Source organism: Cynocephalus volans, chromosome 3 (assembly GCF_027409185.1).
Source record: "Cynocephalus volans isolate mCynVol1 chromosome 3, mCynVol1.pri, whole genome shotgun sequence".
NCBI lineage: Eukaryota > Metazoa > Chordata > Mammalia > Dermoptera > Cynocephalidae > Cynocephalus > Cynocephalus volans.
This window is the reverse complement of record NC_084462.1, coordinates 95,134,065-95,147,317: the sequence shown is the minus strand read 5'-3', so window position 1 is coordinate 95,147,317 and position 13,253 is coordinate 95,134,065. Positions and strand designations below refer to the sequence as shown.

Here is a 13,253-nt window from a genome sequence, read left to right as displayed (position 1 = left end):
GCTGCCAAAAAAATTAAAAAAGAAATAAGCCAATCTGTAGAGAAGAACAAGCTCTCATGTACCTCATACCAGAGTACTCATTTGGGGAGAACTACAGGACTGGGGTCCTGAATATCACTAGAACTGAAGAGGAGTCTTTCAAGCTGTGGGCCAACAATAGCAGCAGCTCCCACCCAAACCATGGATGAGGCAGCAGTGACTTTACCTGCAATTCATGAAATTCTCTGTCCTTCCAGAAATAGAGCTGCAGTTTCTTTTTCACTGCCACACACATCCGCAACACCTCCTCACCGGTCTCCTTGTGCTGGGAAGAGACACCCAGGGCAAATGAAGATGTGCATACAATGACTCCACACCAGGAGTGACAACTAGATTAGAGATTTCTACCTTGAAATGGCTACTAATCTGAAAATCCCCTGTAATATAAAGCCATGCTGCCAGAAAAACTGAGCAAAAGAACATCAGTCTCTGGCATGTATTCAGAAACAATTGGTTGAGGGGTACTTTCTCCCTAAGGGCTGCCAGTCAAAGACCCCAGCACCAGCAAAGCACCGTGCACGTTCACAATTCAGAGAGGAAAATCCAGGAGCAAGCCTTCCGCTACAAAACTGCTTCCTCCTTTTTTTTTTTCTTAAATGTTTCTCACTCATAGCTGTCAACACAGGCTGGGTCAGGGATCAGCAGGTGCCAGTGACAGCAAGTCCACTTTCAATCCTTTAATAGTGGAGGCTGGCCAGTTAGCTTAGTTGGTTACAGCACAGCCTTTTAACACCACTGTCAAGGTTTTGGATCCTATATCAGCCAGCCGCCAATCAATCAATCAATAAAGGAGTGGGGAAAAGAAAATTTGTAAGCATAAAACAATGCAGCGTCAATGGAGACCATAAAAGTTAATAGTGATCAGAGTTGAGCAGAGGGATGAGGCAGATTTTGAAGAATATAAAGATGATGAATTGGCAAAAATAAGAAGAGAAGTCTTTGAACAATGAAAACTCCCTAAAGACAAAGGTCACAGTGATCTGTTTAGAACAAGAGTCAATTTATTGTTCTATAATTATGTTCATGATACTGTTACACTCTTGTTTTCCCTCTCATGGTTTGTCCATGACAAGTGTTTTTACCCTCGGTTTGTTGCCTCCTGCCACACAGATGTCCGGCACTCTAACACACACACAGGGAATGCAAACGTTTCAACTTCACACCACATACCAAGGGGGAAGTTTCTCTAATGCCATCCAAAATCAAGTATTCTCTGTGGAGTCTCTGCTGGGTTTGGATCATCAATGTCATTCTTCCCATCTAATGGTAGGAATGATGTAGGAAAGACTATTGATTAAAGAGCACAAGCCAAATTTCATCTTGCATACACTTACCTGGAGGTCACATGTGAAAAGTGATGCTCCCTTTGCCTTTGAAACTGTGGTGATTTGTTGAAATGTCAAGAGGTCATGGACATAAATGTTATTTTCTGTTTGGGAGGAGGTAAAACCACTATAAATGATACAATTCTCTAGTATAGCCACCTTCAAAACAAAAAAGTAACTTTGTAACATCTAGAAGAACCAAATGGCAGATGCTGGCTGAAGATGTGCCTTAGTCTCACTAACACTGATTAATTCTGGGCTATTACCAGTACAAAACATTTACGAGGTCACTCAATCTTCTGAACTTGAATATTCTATTCCTTAAAAATTTGGGCCAACTTGAGTGAAAAAGCTCTTTCACTTCCAAAGCACTCTTATACCCTGTCCTTCTCAAGTCTGGAAATTTGTGATGCAGTATTTATCAAAGAAATGGCTTTCAAAGTTACTTAACATGAGGAGGCTCCAATCAGAAAAAGGAAATCCCTTGTGAATTTTGTACAAAACCCCTGGCAAGGATTTCTCTTCTAGCAAAGCAAGCAAAATAGTAACTTTACCTGGGCCTCGTAGCTAGTTTTAGTATGAAGATTTAGGTACCTTAAATGTTTATCTGTGGACCTAGGATCTAAGTTTAAAATGATTCTACTATTTGGGCCTGGGCTGAGCAGTGCAGAGTGTGAGCAAGTTTCTAGCCCTACGCTTTTCAAGAAAAGGATTCACTGGCTGCCTTCCATGAAACCATGGCTTTTCAAACAAAGCCCTTAACAGTCTGCCCTGATCTGTCTCTTACCTGATATCTCACCGCTATCCACCACATATACCAAGTCTGGCCACAATGAACTATTTTCCATGTATTGCTACATCTCAGGGCCTTTGCTCAAGTTGTTCCTTCTGCCTGTAATGCTCTGCCTACCTCTCTCTTCCTGTCGAAATTCAAATCATCCTCTAGACAATACAAGGGTATTTCAAAAAGTTCATGGAGAGATTTGCATTACCTTTTGATTCAATTTTTCCATGAACTTTTTGAAGTACCCTCAGATAGTCCCTCCTATTAGTAAGTTCCCACAACACTTTTTATGAATTTCTACTGTAATTTACCTCATTGTATCATAATTACTTTGTTATTTTGGCCTTCATAATCAGAATATAAATATCAAAGATAAGAACCATGTTTCACTGAACTTAGTATCCCCAATGTCCAGTCCAGGCTTTGCACAGAGTAGGGGTCAATAAATATTTGATTATTAAATGGACTGAATGAATAAATGAATGAAGTGAGACTCCTTGGAGAACAGAGTTTAAGTTTATAGGGGATGCTGATGCCTTTACTACCTGGGTACCCTGCTATATCTGCTTTAGAACATGTCAGTACATTGTTAAGTAACTACTACCAAATTAACCACAAAAGGTAGGTTAGGTCACAGCTTTTGTTTTCTGTCATATAAAATACAAATGCACCCCCTTTTCTTACCTAACAAGCTGACCAGAATCTTAAACTGGGAAACCACATGGATCTGGAAAACAGCAAATCATTAGACCCAATTAAACATTTCTGACAAGGTTTAGCAAACATTCATTTAACAACAGTACTAAAAAGGGACTAAAGACCAGTTTCAGGGATCTGACTTATTTTCACGTGCAATCACAATTCTGTTTGTGAAAAAGGATCTCAGACACATGCTATATGGGCAGAGATCCCTGCATAAATGGAAGGATAGAGTGAACAGATAAATAACATTACCAAAGATCTAGCTTTGGCAGGGTTTCATATAAGTTAAATATTATTGTAGTAACACCATCACTGCCTACCTGCTGAATCTTTTTGGAGAAATTCTTATTGGATTTCTCTAGTGTCACTTCAAACCTGTTGCAACCTACGCAAAAGAAATAAACATTCACTGTTCCAAACAACTACAACAACAATGCTGCTCCATACTGTTCTCCTACATAAGTCTTAAAATTCCAAAAAGACAGAGATCTGAAATAGCCAGCTGCCTTTACTGAGCATAGGAAGGTGTTCTTAACTCCAATTTCAGAACAGATGGTTTCATGTACCTTCACTTGCCATCAGCAGAAATGATCACACAAAGTTTACTGAAGCTGCAAGGTCCTTGTGAGTCTGAAGACTTTACCCTACAAAATAAGTACCTTGGCAAAGTGTTTCACAGGGAAGAGTGTAAAAAGTTATAGTCAAATATAAAAGCCCAAGCAATAAACCCAGCCCAAAGCACCCTTAGCACTAGACCAGCAAATTTCCAGGAGCTATCCTCTGTCCTGTATCATGGGGACAGAGCAAACACTTAACACCATCTCCACGGCAAAAGCACTTTAATGCATCTACACTTACTGCCACTTTCAGGTGATGCTACATCTGGTGGCACTGTTGCTAAAAAGGGGGAAAAGTTATACACCATAAAAACATGTGATTTCAGCCTTCCTGGGGATGACAAAAATATTCAGCCTCAAAAGAAACCAAAAAGTCGAAAAGAGAATATTTATTATAATAACAGCAGCTATCATTAAGCAATAACTAGGTACCAGGTTTTGGGTTAAAAAATTTACATATATATTTTTTGTGACCTCACAAGTACTTCCAAGAAGTAGGTATTATTATTTCAAGTTCGTATTTGAAGGACCTGATGTGTCAAGCAGTTAGGTAGCAGCCAGTGAGAGACAGAGCCTAGCAGCAAGCTTATTCAAAAGCTTATGCTCTGAGCCCACACCCTGCTACCTGCCTTCTACTTCATGGAGAAGATGCTCACATTGCTGAGCCAGCTGCTCCCTACAGCTGGCTGTACCCTTGCCTTCTGGAAGGCAGTGGAAACCCTTTGAGGACGCCACAAGGACCCATACCACCAAAGCCACTCTTACATCCTCCATGTGACCCTCAGCAGAGGAGATGAAAAGGCCCTAAAGTTGCAGGGAGATTCAGGAACATGTCCTGGTATGCTGCTGTCACATTTCATAAGAAAAAAACAATTCAGCTACTTCTTCCTTGATAAGGAGGTCTGTGGTTTTGAAAAGGACCTTATAATTATGTTCAATAATTCTCTTTACAAGCAGAATTCTCTAAGGCAGAGACTCTCAAACTTTTTGTTCTCAGGACCCCTTCATAATCTGAAAAATTACTGGGGAATCCAATGAACTTTTATGTGGGTTATATCTATAAATGTTTACCACATTAGAAATTAAAATTGAGAAATTTAAAAAGTATATATTTATTAACTCATTTAAAAATAACAGTAGTAAGCCCATTACATTACATGTTAACATAAATAACATATTTTAATGCAAGATAACTATTTTTCCAAAACAACAACAAAATGCATTGTTTTATATTTTTGCAAACCTCTTTAATGTCTGTCTTAATAGAAGACAGCTGGACTCTCACCTCTGCTTTTGCATTTAATCTGTTTTGATATTGTAGTATATGACAAAAATCTGTCCTCACATGGAAATATAGTTGGAAAAATGAGAAGTATAAATAGCTTTTTCAGATAATTGCGGATCTTCTTCGATATTATAGCAAAACTTGGCAAAGAGTTTCTTGGAATCTCAAACCTAACAATGAACTTTTCATATTCTGTAACATTAAAATCCATTAATTTATATCTCACACTTTGAATGGATTGTTTACTAACACATGATTTAGAAACTTTATGATTGTTCATCTGGGAAATATTGGTTCAATGAGTTATGCAGATTTTCTAAATGTTAACACATTTCATTACAGGACATTAAAAAAGAAATCACGATCATTATTATCAACCCCAACCTTATTAAAAAAATCTTTAAATAGTGAGAAGCTGTCAAGTTCATGGGGTGGGGGATACAAGTTTTCCACAATTCCAATTTTCTCTTGAAAATTCTAACTTTATCTTCATGAAAAATAGTGCCAGTCATTTTCTTTGAAGTAACAGATTCCCTTTGTTCATTTTGAAAATCAATCTACCAAATACACAAATGATCTGAAAAACCATAGTCTGTCAGTCATTCTTTCAAGCAAAAATGATACTCTGTGCCCAGTTCAACTCATAACTCAAATAATGCATGAGTACTTTTCTCGAGATAGCCATCGGCCTTTGTACCCTGGCACACAGCAGAAGTGATTTAGGTGTACTTCCTATTATATCACAGGAGATTATTACATTTTTCTTATTTGGATTTTTTGCTTTTATTGTTTGTTTATTTTTGACGGCTGGCTGGTAAGGGGATCTGAACCCTTCACCCTGCTGTTACAAAGTGGTACTCTAACCACCTGAGCTAACTGGCCACCCCCCACAAGAGATTATTAAAAAGCTGTGTTACCAGAGGTCAAAATACAACAAAATTAATCATTTTTACTGCCTCACCAAGAATATTCTTAAGTGAACTAGCTTTAAAAAATAAAACTCATTGTGAACGTATGGTGAGAATTATATAATAACTACCAGCACAGTTTGGTATCATTGTTTTGACTTGTGCTTAGGAGCTAGCAGTTTTAGTTACAATTATTTTTGTGCCATCATTGTAAATGTCAATATAGTGAAAAAAACAAATAATGTTTTAGTGTTTCTGTGAACTTAGTTTTGGCCTTGTGGATCCTCTGAAAGGATCTTGGGGGCCCCCAGGGGTCTAGAGATCACACTTTCAGAGCTGCTACTCTAGGGTGACAGCACCACTGACACAAACCTCTTCTACTCTTATCTTAAACAGAGGGGTTAGAGCCTTAGATGTGAACTAATCTAACCCCTCTGTTTAAGATAAGAGTAGAATGAAGCCTAGAGATGTTTTTTGAGCTCAAGGGTAATGGCTCAGATCAGATTAAAGCCCAGACCCCCTAACCCCAGACTTTCCCCAACACCTTATTACACCCTCCCTTTCCTCAAAAAGATAGTCTAGTGGCAGCCCTATCTAGGTTTGGAATATCTTACATCTAGAAATCAAAGTAGTCCTGGGGCTCATTCACAGAGGCCCAGGTCTATTTCTGGCCACACCAGGCCAGAGTTGGGCCAGAACTAAACTATTCTCTAAGGGTATAGGGAGAAGTGAAGTTTCTTAAAATGAAGTTTCAAATCAGAGTTTGATTTCCTAACTGTCATTGTCTAATGTAGATTAGTACTGCTATTCAAATTATCTATGGGGAAATTAAGGTCCAAGCTTAATTTTAAAGTTATAGACCAGGTAGATGTCACAGAATGCAAATATTCTGGCTCTCAGAACTAAACACAGCAAGGATCAGCAAAATACTGCCCATGGGCCAAATCTAGCCTTCCATGTTTTTCTGTAAACAAAGTTTTACTGAAACACAGCCACATCCAGTTATTTACATGTTGTCTATGGCTGCTTTCATGTTACAATGACAGAGCTCTTCTGGCCTGCAAGGCCTAAAATGTATACTGTTTAGGGCTTTTTGGAATAAGTTTGCTGACCCTTTATTTAAAGGAAAGTTGAAAAACTTAGAAATGAAATATATTCTCTGTTTAGCTCTCTGGTTTCTCTTCTTACCCCACTGCAGAACCTGCCCAGGGTGCCTTCCTCTTTCCCTAATATACCAATAAGATACTCTTTTTTCCCAATGTTACCCTTGCTCCAGGTTCCAAAGAGCGGGCTCTATTTCTAATCTTATTAAGCTATTTACTAAGAAAATATTAGGTTGAAAGCTATGAAATTGCTGTTTTTGTAGGTCTAATATGATTGAATAATGACAATTTGGTTCAACCTACTCTAGTATTAACAGCAAATTTCTATAGGCTGTGGCTCTAAGGCATAATATCCCAACACACCTATTTTCCATAAAGAGAACATAGAGATAAAATTAAGAGAAGGGAGAGAAGTACTTTTTCCCCAACAGAAGATACTCTTTAATAGAATAAATTTTAAATACTTTTTGTTATTATTCTACACTATCATTATCAACAAAGTCACATTTGATTAGGGCTTTAGTTTTCAAAGTCCTTTCAAGCCTATTGCTGTATCTGCCCCTAACAACTTTGTAAGACAGACAGACAGTTTATAGAAGAGAAAACTGACGTTGGAAAGGACCTGCTCACAGTCATATGGCCAGGGAGAAGTAAAACTGGATACAAACCCGGGTCCTCTCTTCCTAGTCTACCCCTCATAAATTAACAAGACCTTTTAAATCAATGGTTCCTAATTTTTTTTCTTACCACCACACCATTTATACAGAAATCTTATTCTCATCAGTAACATTTCTTATTACTGGTAGTGAGTCTCCAAGAAGTGAGGAGGGGAGGAACACTCAACCCTACCTCCCAGATGGGAGTAGGGAAATATGGGGGGAAAAAAAGCAAACAAAAAACCCAGGAGTTTCTCACAGATTTCTCCCCATTTTCCTACTGTGCTCCCTCCAAACACCAGTCACTCTTTTAATGGTCCAGGAATCATCAATTTCACAGTATGCTAGTTGACTATCAAAACACTTTTTTTGCACGAGCAATAAGTCATCTCTTTCTAAGTTCTGGAAAGTTTACCACTTACCAACGTCCTTCCGAATCCTATAGAGAAGAAGATGTCCTTGTTTGGTACCAACAAGAAGCCATTCCTCTGAAAAAGAAAAGAGCTGTGAGAAAGCTGTCAATCAGCTTCAGTAAAACTGTATTTCTTTAGCTGGGGCTTGTAATCAGAAATCAAAGAGTCAAGAAAATGAGTTGCTTTTGATGTAGGCTTTTTGCAAAGTTAAGGAATGTTTATATTCAATTAATGTTTGAGAATCAACCAATCTGAGTCTGGTCAGTTAGCTCCGTTGGTTAGAGGGCCACCTTGTAACACCTAGGTCACGGGTTTGAATCCCCTTACCGACCAGCTGCCAAAACACAAACAAACAAACAAAAATGATAAGGAGAATCAACCAACCAAAAAATATTTATTGAACAATTACTAGGCTAGATATATTAGAGGATAAAAAATGTCCCTGCCTCATTGTTTTGAAATAACTGACCAAAAAGATAAAAGGGCTTTTTATTAAGATAATAAGATTAAGGTTTTTATTTTTTATTATTTACATATTTTAATTAAGATACATATTTTACTTTTATTAAGATATAGATATATATTTTTTAGTTCAGCTAAAAGTGATGTGATGGAAGTTTATAAAATCATGAAATAGGTATCCAATCTCAGAAATAATAGCTAAGAGGAATCCTTTGAAGGTTTAATGATTTTACTTTGGGGAAAATAAATGCCATAGTATAATAAGCTTACAAAACTCATTATCTCAAAAGATGGTCTAGCAGATAATAACAAGTATTGACGAGAGTGTAAAGAAACTGGAACCCTCTTACATTGCTGCCAGGAATGTACAATGGTACAGCTGCTTTGGAAAATAGTCTGGCAGCTCCTCAAAAGGTTAAACATAGAGCTACCCTATGACCTGGCATTTCCACTCCTGGGTATATACCCAACAGAACTGAAAACACATGTCCACACAAAAACTTGTACACAAATGCTCATAGCAGCATTATTTGTAATAGCTAAAAGGTGGAAACAACCCAAATGTCCACCAACTGATGAACGGATATCCACACAATGGAGTATTAGCCAGCCATTAAAAGGAAGTACTGATACATGCTATAGCATGGATGAACCTGAAAACATTACGCAAAATGAAAGAAGCCAGACACAGAAGGCCACATGATTCCATTTATATGAAATGTCCTGAATAGGCAAATCCATATAGAGAGAAAGATTAGTGGTTGCCTAGGGATAGTGGGCTTGGGGAAAATGGGGAGTGAATACTAAAGGGTACTGGGTTTCTTTTGTGGGTGATGTTCCAAAATTGTGGTGATACATACTTGCCGAACTCTAAGAATGTACTAAAAACCATTAAATTGTACACTTTAAGTGGATAAATTGTATGGATATAAATTAAATCTCAAAAAAGCTCTTATTTAAAAAAAAAAAGATAGTCTAGGCCAGTGGTTCTTTAACTTTAGTGTATATCAGAATTATTTGAGAGTTTGCTAAAACACAGATTACTAGACTCTATCCCCAGAGTTTCTGATTCAGTAGGTCTAGAAGTGGGCCCAGGAATTTTCATTTCTAACAAGTTCCCAGGTGATGCTAATGCTATTGGTTCAAGGACTACATTTTGGAAGGGAGTGGTCTAGGCTAAAATTAAAGAGGTTCAGAAAGGGTTTAAATAATTACCCTGACAGATCCACATTATATCGTTCAGGGAAATTAAGAATGTATGGATACTTCCTCAGCATTTTTTTTTTTTGCCAGCCAGCTGGTACAGGAATCGAATCCTAAACCTTGGTATTGTCAGCACAATGCTCTAACCAACTGAGCTAACCAGCCAGCCCATTCCTCACCTTTTTGATGTTATAATATAAAGGTCACTCATTTTCTGCATAAACTGTCTTTATCCTCCATAAAATAAAATATTGGATAATGATACAAATAGATAAACTTTATTGAGTATGTGTGTGTTCCAGGAACTGTTAAGCACATATCATGTGTTATTTCTCTAATCCTCACAACTATCCTATGAAGTAGGTTCTATTTTTTCAACCCCATTTTAAAGATGAGGAAGTTAATGCCTAGGGGATACAAAACTTGTCCCAAGTAATACATGTAGCAAGTGACAGAGTCAGGATTCCAACCCCATCTGTCTGACTTTTTATCACATGCTGTGATGCACTTACTAAGGCATCCCATGTCAAAAGAATGGGTGTTGGCCAGAGACTATCTGAAAGGCAGTAGTTATATTTATAAAAACAGGTCAGAATCCACATTAGTAACATTTCTCCAGGTTAATGTCCTCAATCATCCAGAAAAAGATAGTGATTATGTTTTCTTTTATTTTGCATTTTAAAAGAAAGGCAGGACACAGAAAGTAAGACATTGTGTGCTCTTAATGACATAAGTTGAAATCAGAAATAACACTAGCTCTAATGGATGCTGGAGATTTATGTTGGAGCAGAACAGAAAACAAAAACAAAACAGTTCATGATGTTTGCTTTGTAAAAAATATGTTTAGAACTCTACTTATAGATATCACGATGCTCAGCAATTTGGCAATATTAAATTGACTTTTAGTATGCTCAGATAAAAATAAAGTGATGTGGAAAATTTTTAAAAATTCACTTATAACATATATATAAATATCTAAACCAAAACAAAATGCCAACATAGCGTTCACCATCTTCCCCATCCTTACCTCTTCCAAGGTCTATCAATTTTACCTTTACAAGGTACCTTGAGACAGCGCCCCCCATCCCTTAGAGTCTTTCTGCAGGGACCCCCTGTGACAGTCTCAATTGGTGTCACTCTGCATTCTTTCATGTTTGCTGTCAGCTATCTTACAGCAGATCTACGATGCTGTCACACTGGGGCTTAAAAATCCTCATGAAACTGCACTACCAAAACTCATAAGCATGACATTCCAGAGTCTATTTTCCATTTTTATCAAAATGTTTATTTGCCAATAGATGTTTCTTATCAAATGTCTACTCCACTGGTCATAAAAGGGAATCAGATAGAATTACCTAAAATTTAAAAAAAGATTTTTAATTGAAATTGTCTTTGACCCTTCTCAAGCTTTCATTTGGAGGTGCTGAGAAAAAATGTATTTATCATATATGCATAGTATGTGTAATAACTTTCTTTTAAATAGTGAAAGTACCACATACATATTCATTCCTAATCCTGAAATTCCTAAGGACAAACTGCATCATCCAGATGTGCTAATGGCGTGGAGCCATGAAGAGGTTTATTTGGTTACAGAAGTCAGCGGGGGCTCTGGTGGCCAGAGGACCTGACCCATGATCCTCCACTCTCTAGGACATGTCATTATGTAACACAGCTGTGCTCACACAACACAGAGAATGACAAACGGGGTACACAGTCTTCTGAGACTCAATACTGCATACCAGAAAGTGGGACAAGCTGCATAAACAGATAACACACACAAAAACAAACCAGAGTCAGCCCTAGAAAACTCCTGATGGCCTAGTCCTGACACACAAGATTGGACTTGATCTCTCCTGGGAAGTGAGTAAGGCTGGGCCCTCTTGCTCTTAATTACCCTAATGAAGTTCCATCCAATGGTACAATGCAGTCCAACCTCATGTAATAAACAATTCCACTCCTGGCCCAATGCTGGCCATTGCGGGGAACACAGAGATGAAAAAGGTAGTGGTCACCTCTCTTTTTTTTTTTTTTTTTTTTAAAGATGACCGGTCAGGGGATCTTAACCCTTGACTTGGTGTTGTCAGCACCACGCTCAGCCAGTGAGCGAACTGGCCATCCGTATATGGGATCCGAACCCGAGGCCTTGGTGTTATCAGCACCGCACTCTCCCGAGTGAGCCACGGGCCGGCCCTCACCTCTCTTCTTTAGGTCATATGGCAAAGAACAGTGTTTCTCAAAACATAAGCCCCTGATTAGCTGCACCAGAATCAACCTGGACTTATTAAAATGCACATTCCTGACCCCTGCACCCAGAGATTCTAATTCAATGATTTTGAGGTGGGACCCTGAAATCTGCATTTTTTAATTTAATTTTTTAAATTATATAAAACATTTACTTAATTCCAAAGCTATAACTGTGAGAAGTCTAGCTTCTATTATTGTCCATTCCACCCTGTACTTTCCCTTCTGCTACAGGTATCACTTTAGTAATTTTTTATTTATCCTTCCATTGTCTCTTTGGAAAACATAAGTAAATATGTATGTGTACGTAAACACACACACACACACACACACACACACACACACAATATGCACTTTTTACAGGCTCTGAAGACACATTAAAGTTTGGGAACCAGGCTCTATAATTGGACATGATTTACTGGATATATGAGCTTGGAAAAATTCCTTAAATTCTCTAATCCTCAGGTTCTTCCTCTGTAAAATGGAATTGTTATTATTTCATAAAAGCCTAATACAAATTAGTACTCAAAAAATGGAAGCTATTACTATTAATATCATTATTCATTAATTAAACAAATATTTAATGAATACCCATTGAGTCAGGAACTGCTCAGTGCACTGAAGATAAAGCAATGTACAAAACAAAGTTCCTGCAATGAAAGAACTTGTTTTCTAATGTGGAGTAAGAGAGACAATAATAATTCAACATATAATACAACATTAGGTGGCAATCCAGGATAAGAAGATCAAGGCTGAGTAAGACATCAGCACGTCAGCATTTTCTTTAGAGGATACTTAAGGAAGGCCTTCTGATTTATGTGACATCTCAGTAGAGACCTGAATGAAATGAGGAATGAGCCATATATCTCAGGCAAGAGAGCGTCAGGCAGAGGAAACAGCAAGTGCAAAGGCCCTGAGGAAGGTATGTGTTTTGTGTGTTCATGGAACAAGGAAGACTGTGTGACTGGTACCAGAGAAGAGTAAAGAGTAAATGCACAGGAGTTAAAATCAGGGAGTAATCAGGGCCTGATCATGTTAGGTACTGCGAGCCACAGTAAGGATTTTGGAACTTATTCTAGTTGTGATGTGATACCACTGAAGGGTTTTGAGCAGAGGAGAGATGCAATCAGACTTAAGTTTCCAAAGATTCACTCTACCTCTGTGTACATAAAAAATCCAAAATGGCACAAACGCAAACACAGGGTTGTCAGTCAGAAGAATACTATAGTAATTCACATGAGAGACGATGGTGCCTTCATCGAGGGTATTAATAGTGGAGATGGCGAGAAATGATTGATTCTAGATTTATTCTGGAGGTAGAGCAGACAAGATTTGCTGATGGACTGGATGTGTGTAAAAGAGAATGAGAGACATGAGGAATAATTCCAAGGCTTTTGGCCTTAGCCAAAGAGGTAAACAGAAATGCCATTTGCTGAGATGTGGGATTCAGGAGGACAGGTATGTTTTGGGGTAGTGGAATCAAGAACCATTTTGGTCATGCTACTAGACATCTAA

General features: G+C 38.0%; 1 protein-coding gene across 7 annotated transcripts in view; it reads right to left on the bottom strand.

The window, feature by feature from the left end:
• The window catches only part of VPS39 (VPS39 subunit of HOPS complex), a 38,903-nt gene that overhangs the window by 23,434 nt on the left and 2,216 nt on the right, over positions 1-13,253 (bottom strand). For 4 of the 7 annotated variants that reach the window (XR_010022908.1, XR_010022907.1, XM_063089867.1 and 1 more), the window contains exons 2-6: positions 7,842-7,907; positions 3,171-3,235; positions 2,833-2,875; positions 1,374-1,468; positions 206-304 (exon numbers count right to left, since the gene is read on the bottom strand). Coding sequence is in view for 5 of the 7 variants with exons in the window: in XM_063089867.1 (XP_062945937.1) it covers positions 206-304; positions 1,374-1,468; positions 2,833-2,875; positions 3,171-3,235; positions 7,842-7,907 (368 nt within the window). In the remaining 2 variants the exon portion in view is untranslated. Of the gene's footprint in view, positions 1-205; positions 305-1,209; positions 1,300-1,373; positions 1,469-2,832; positions 2,876-3,170; positions 3,236-7,841; positions 7,908-13,253 lie in introns of those variants that run through there. The other 3 variants (XM_063089871.1, XM_063089868.1, XM_063089872.1) reach the window with 3 other exon arrangements.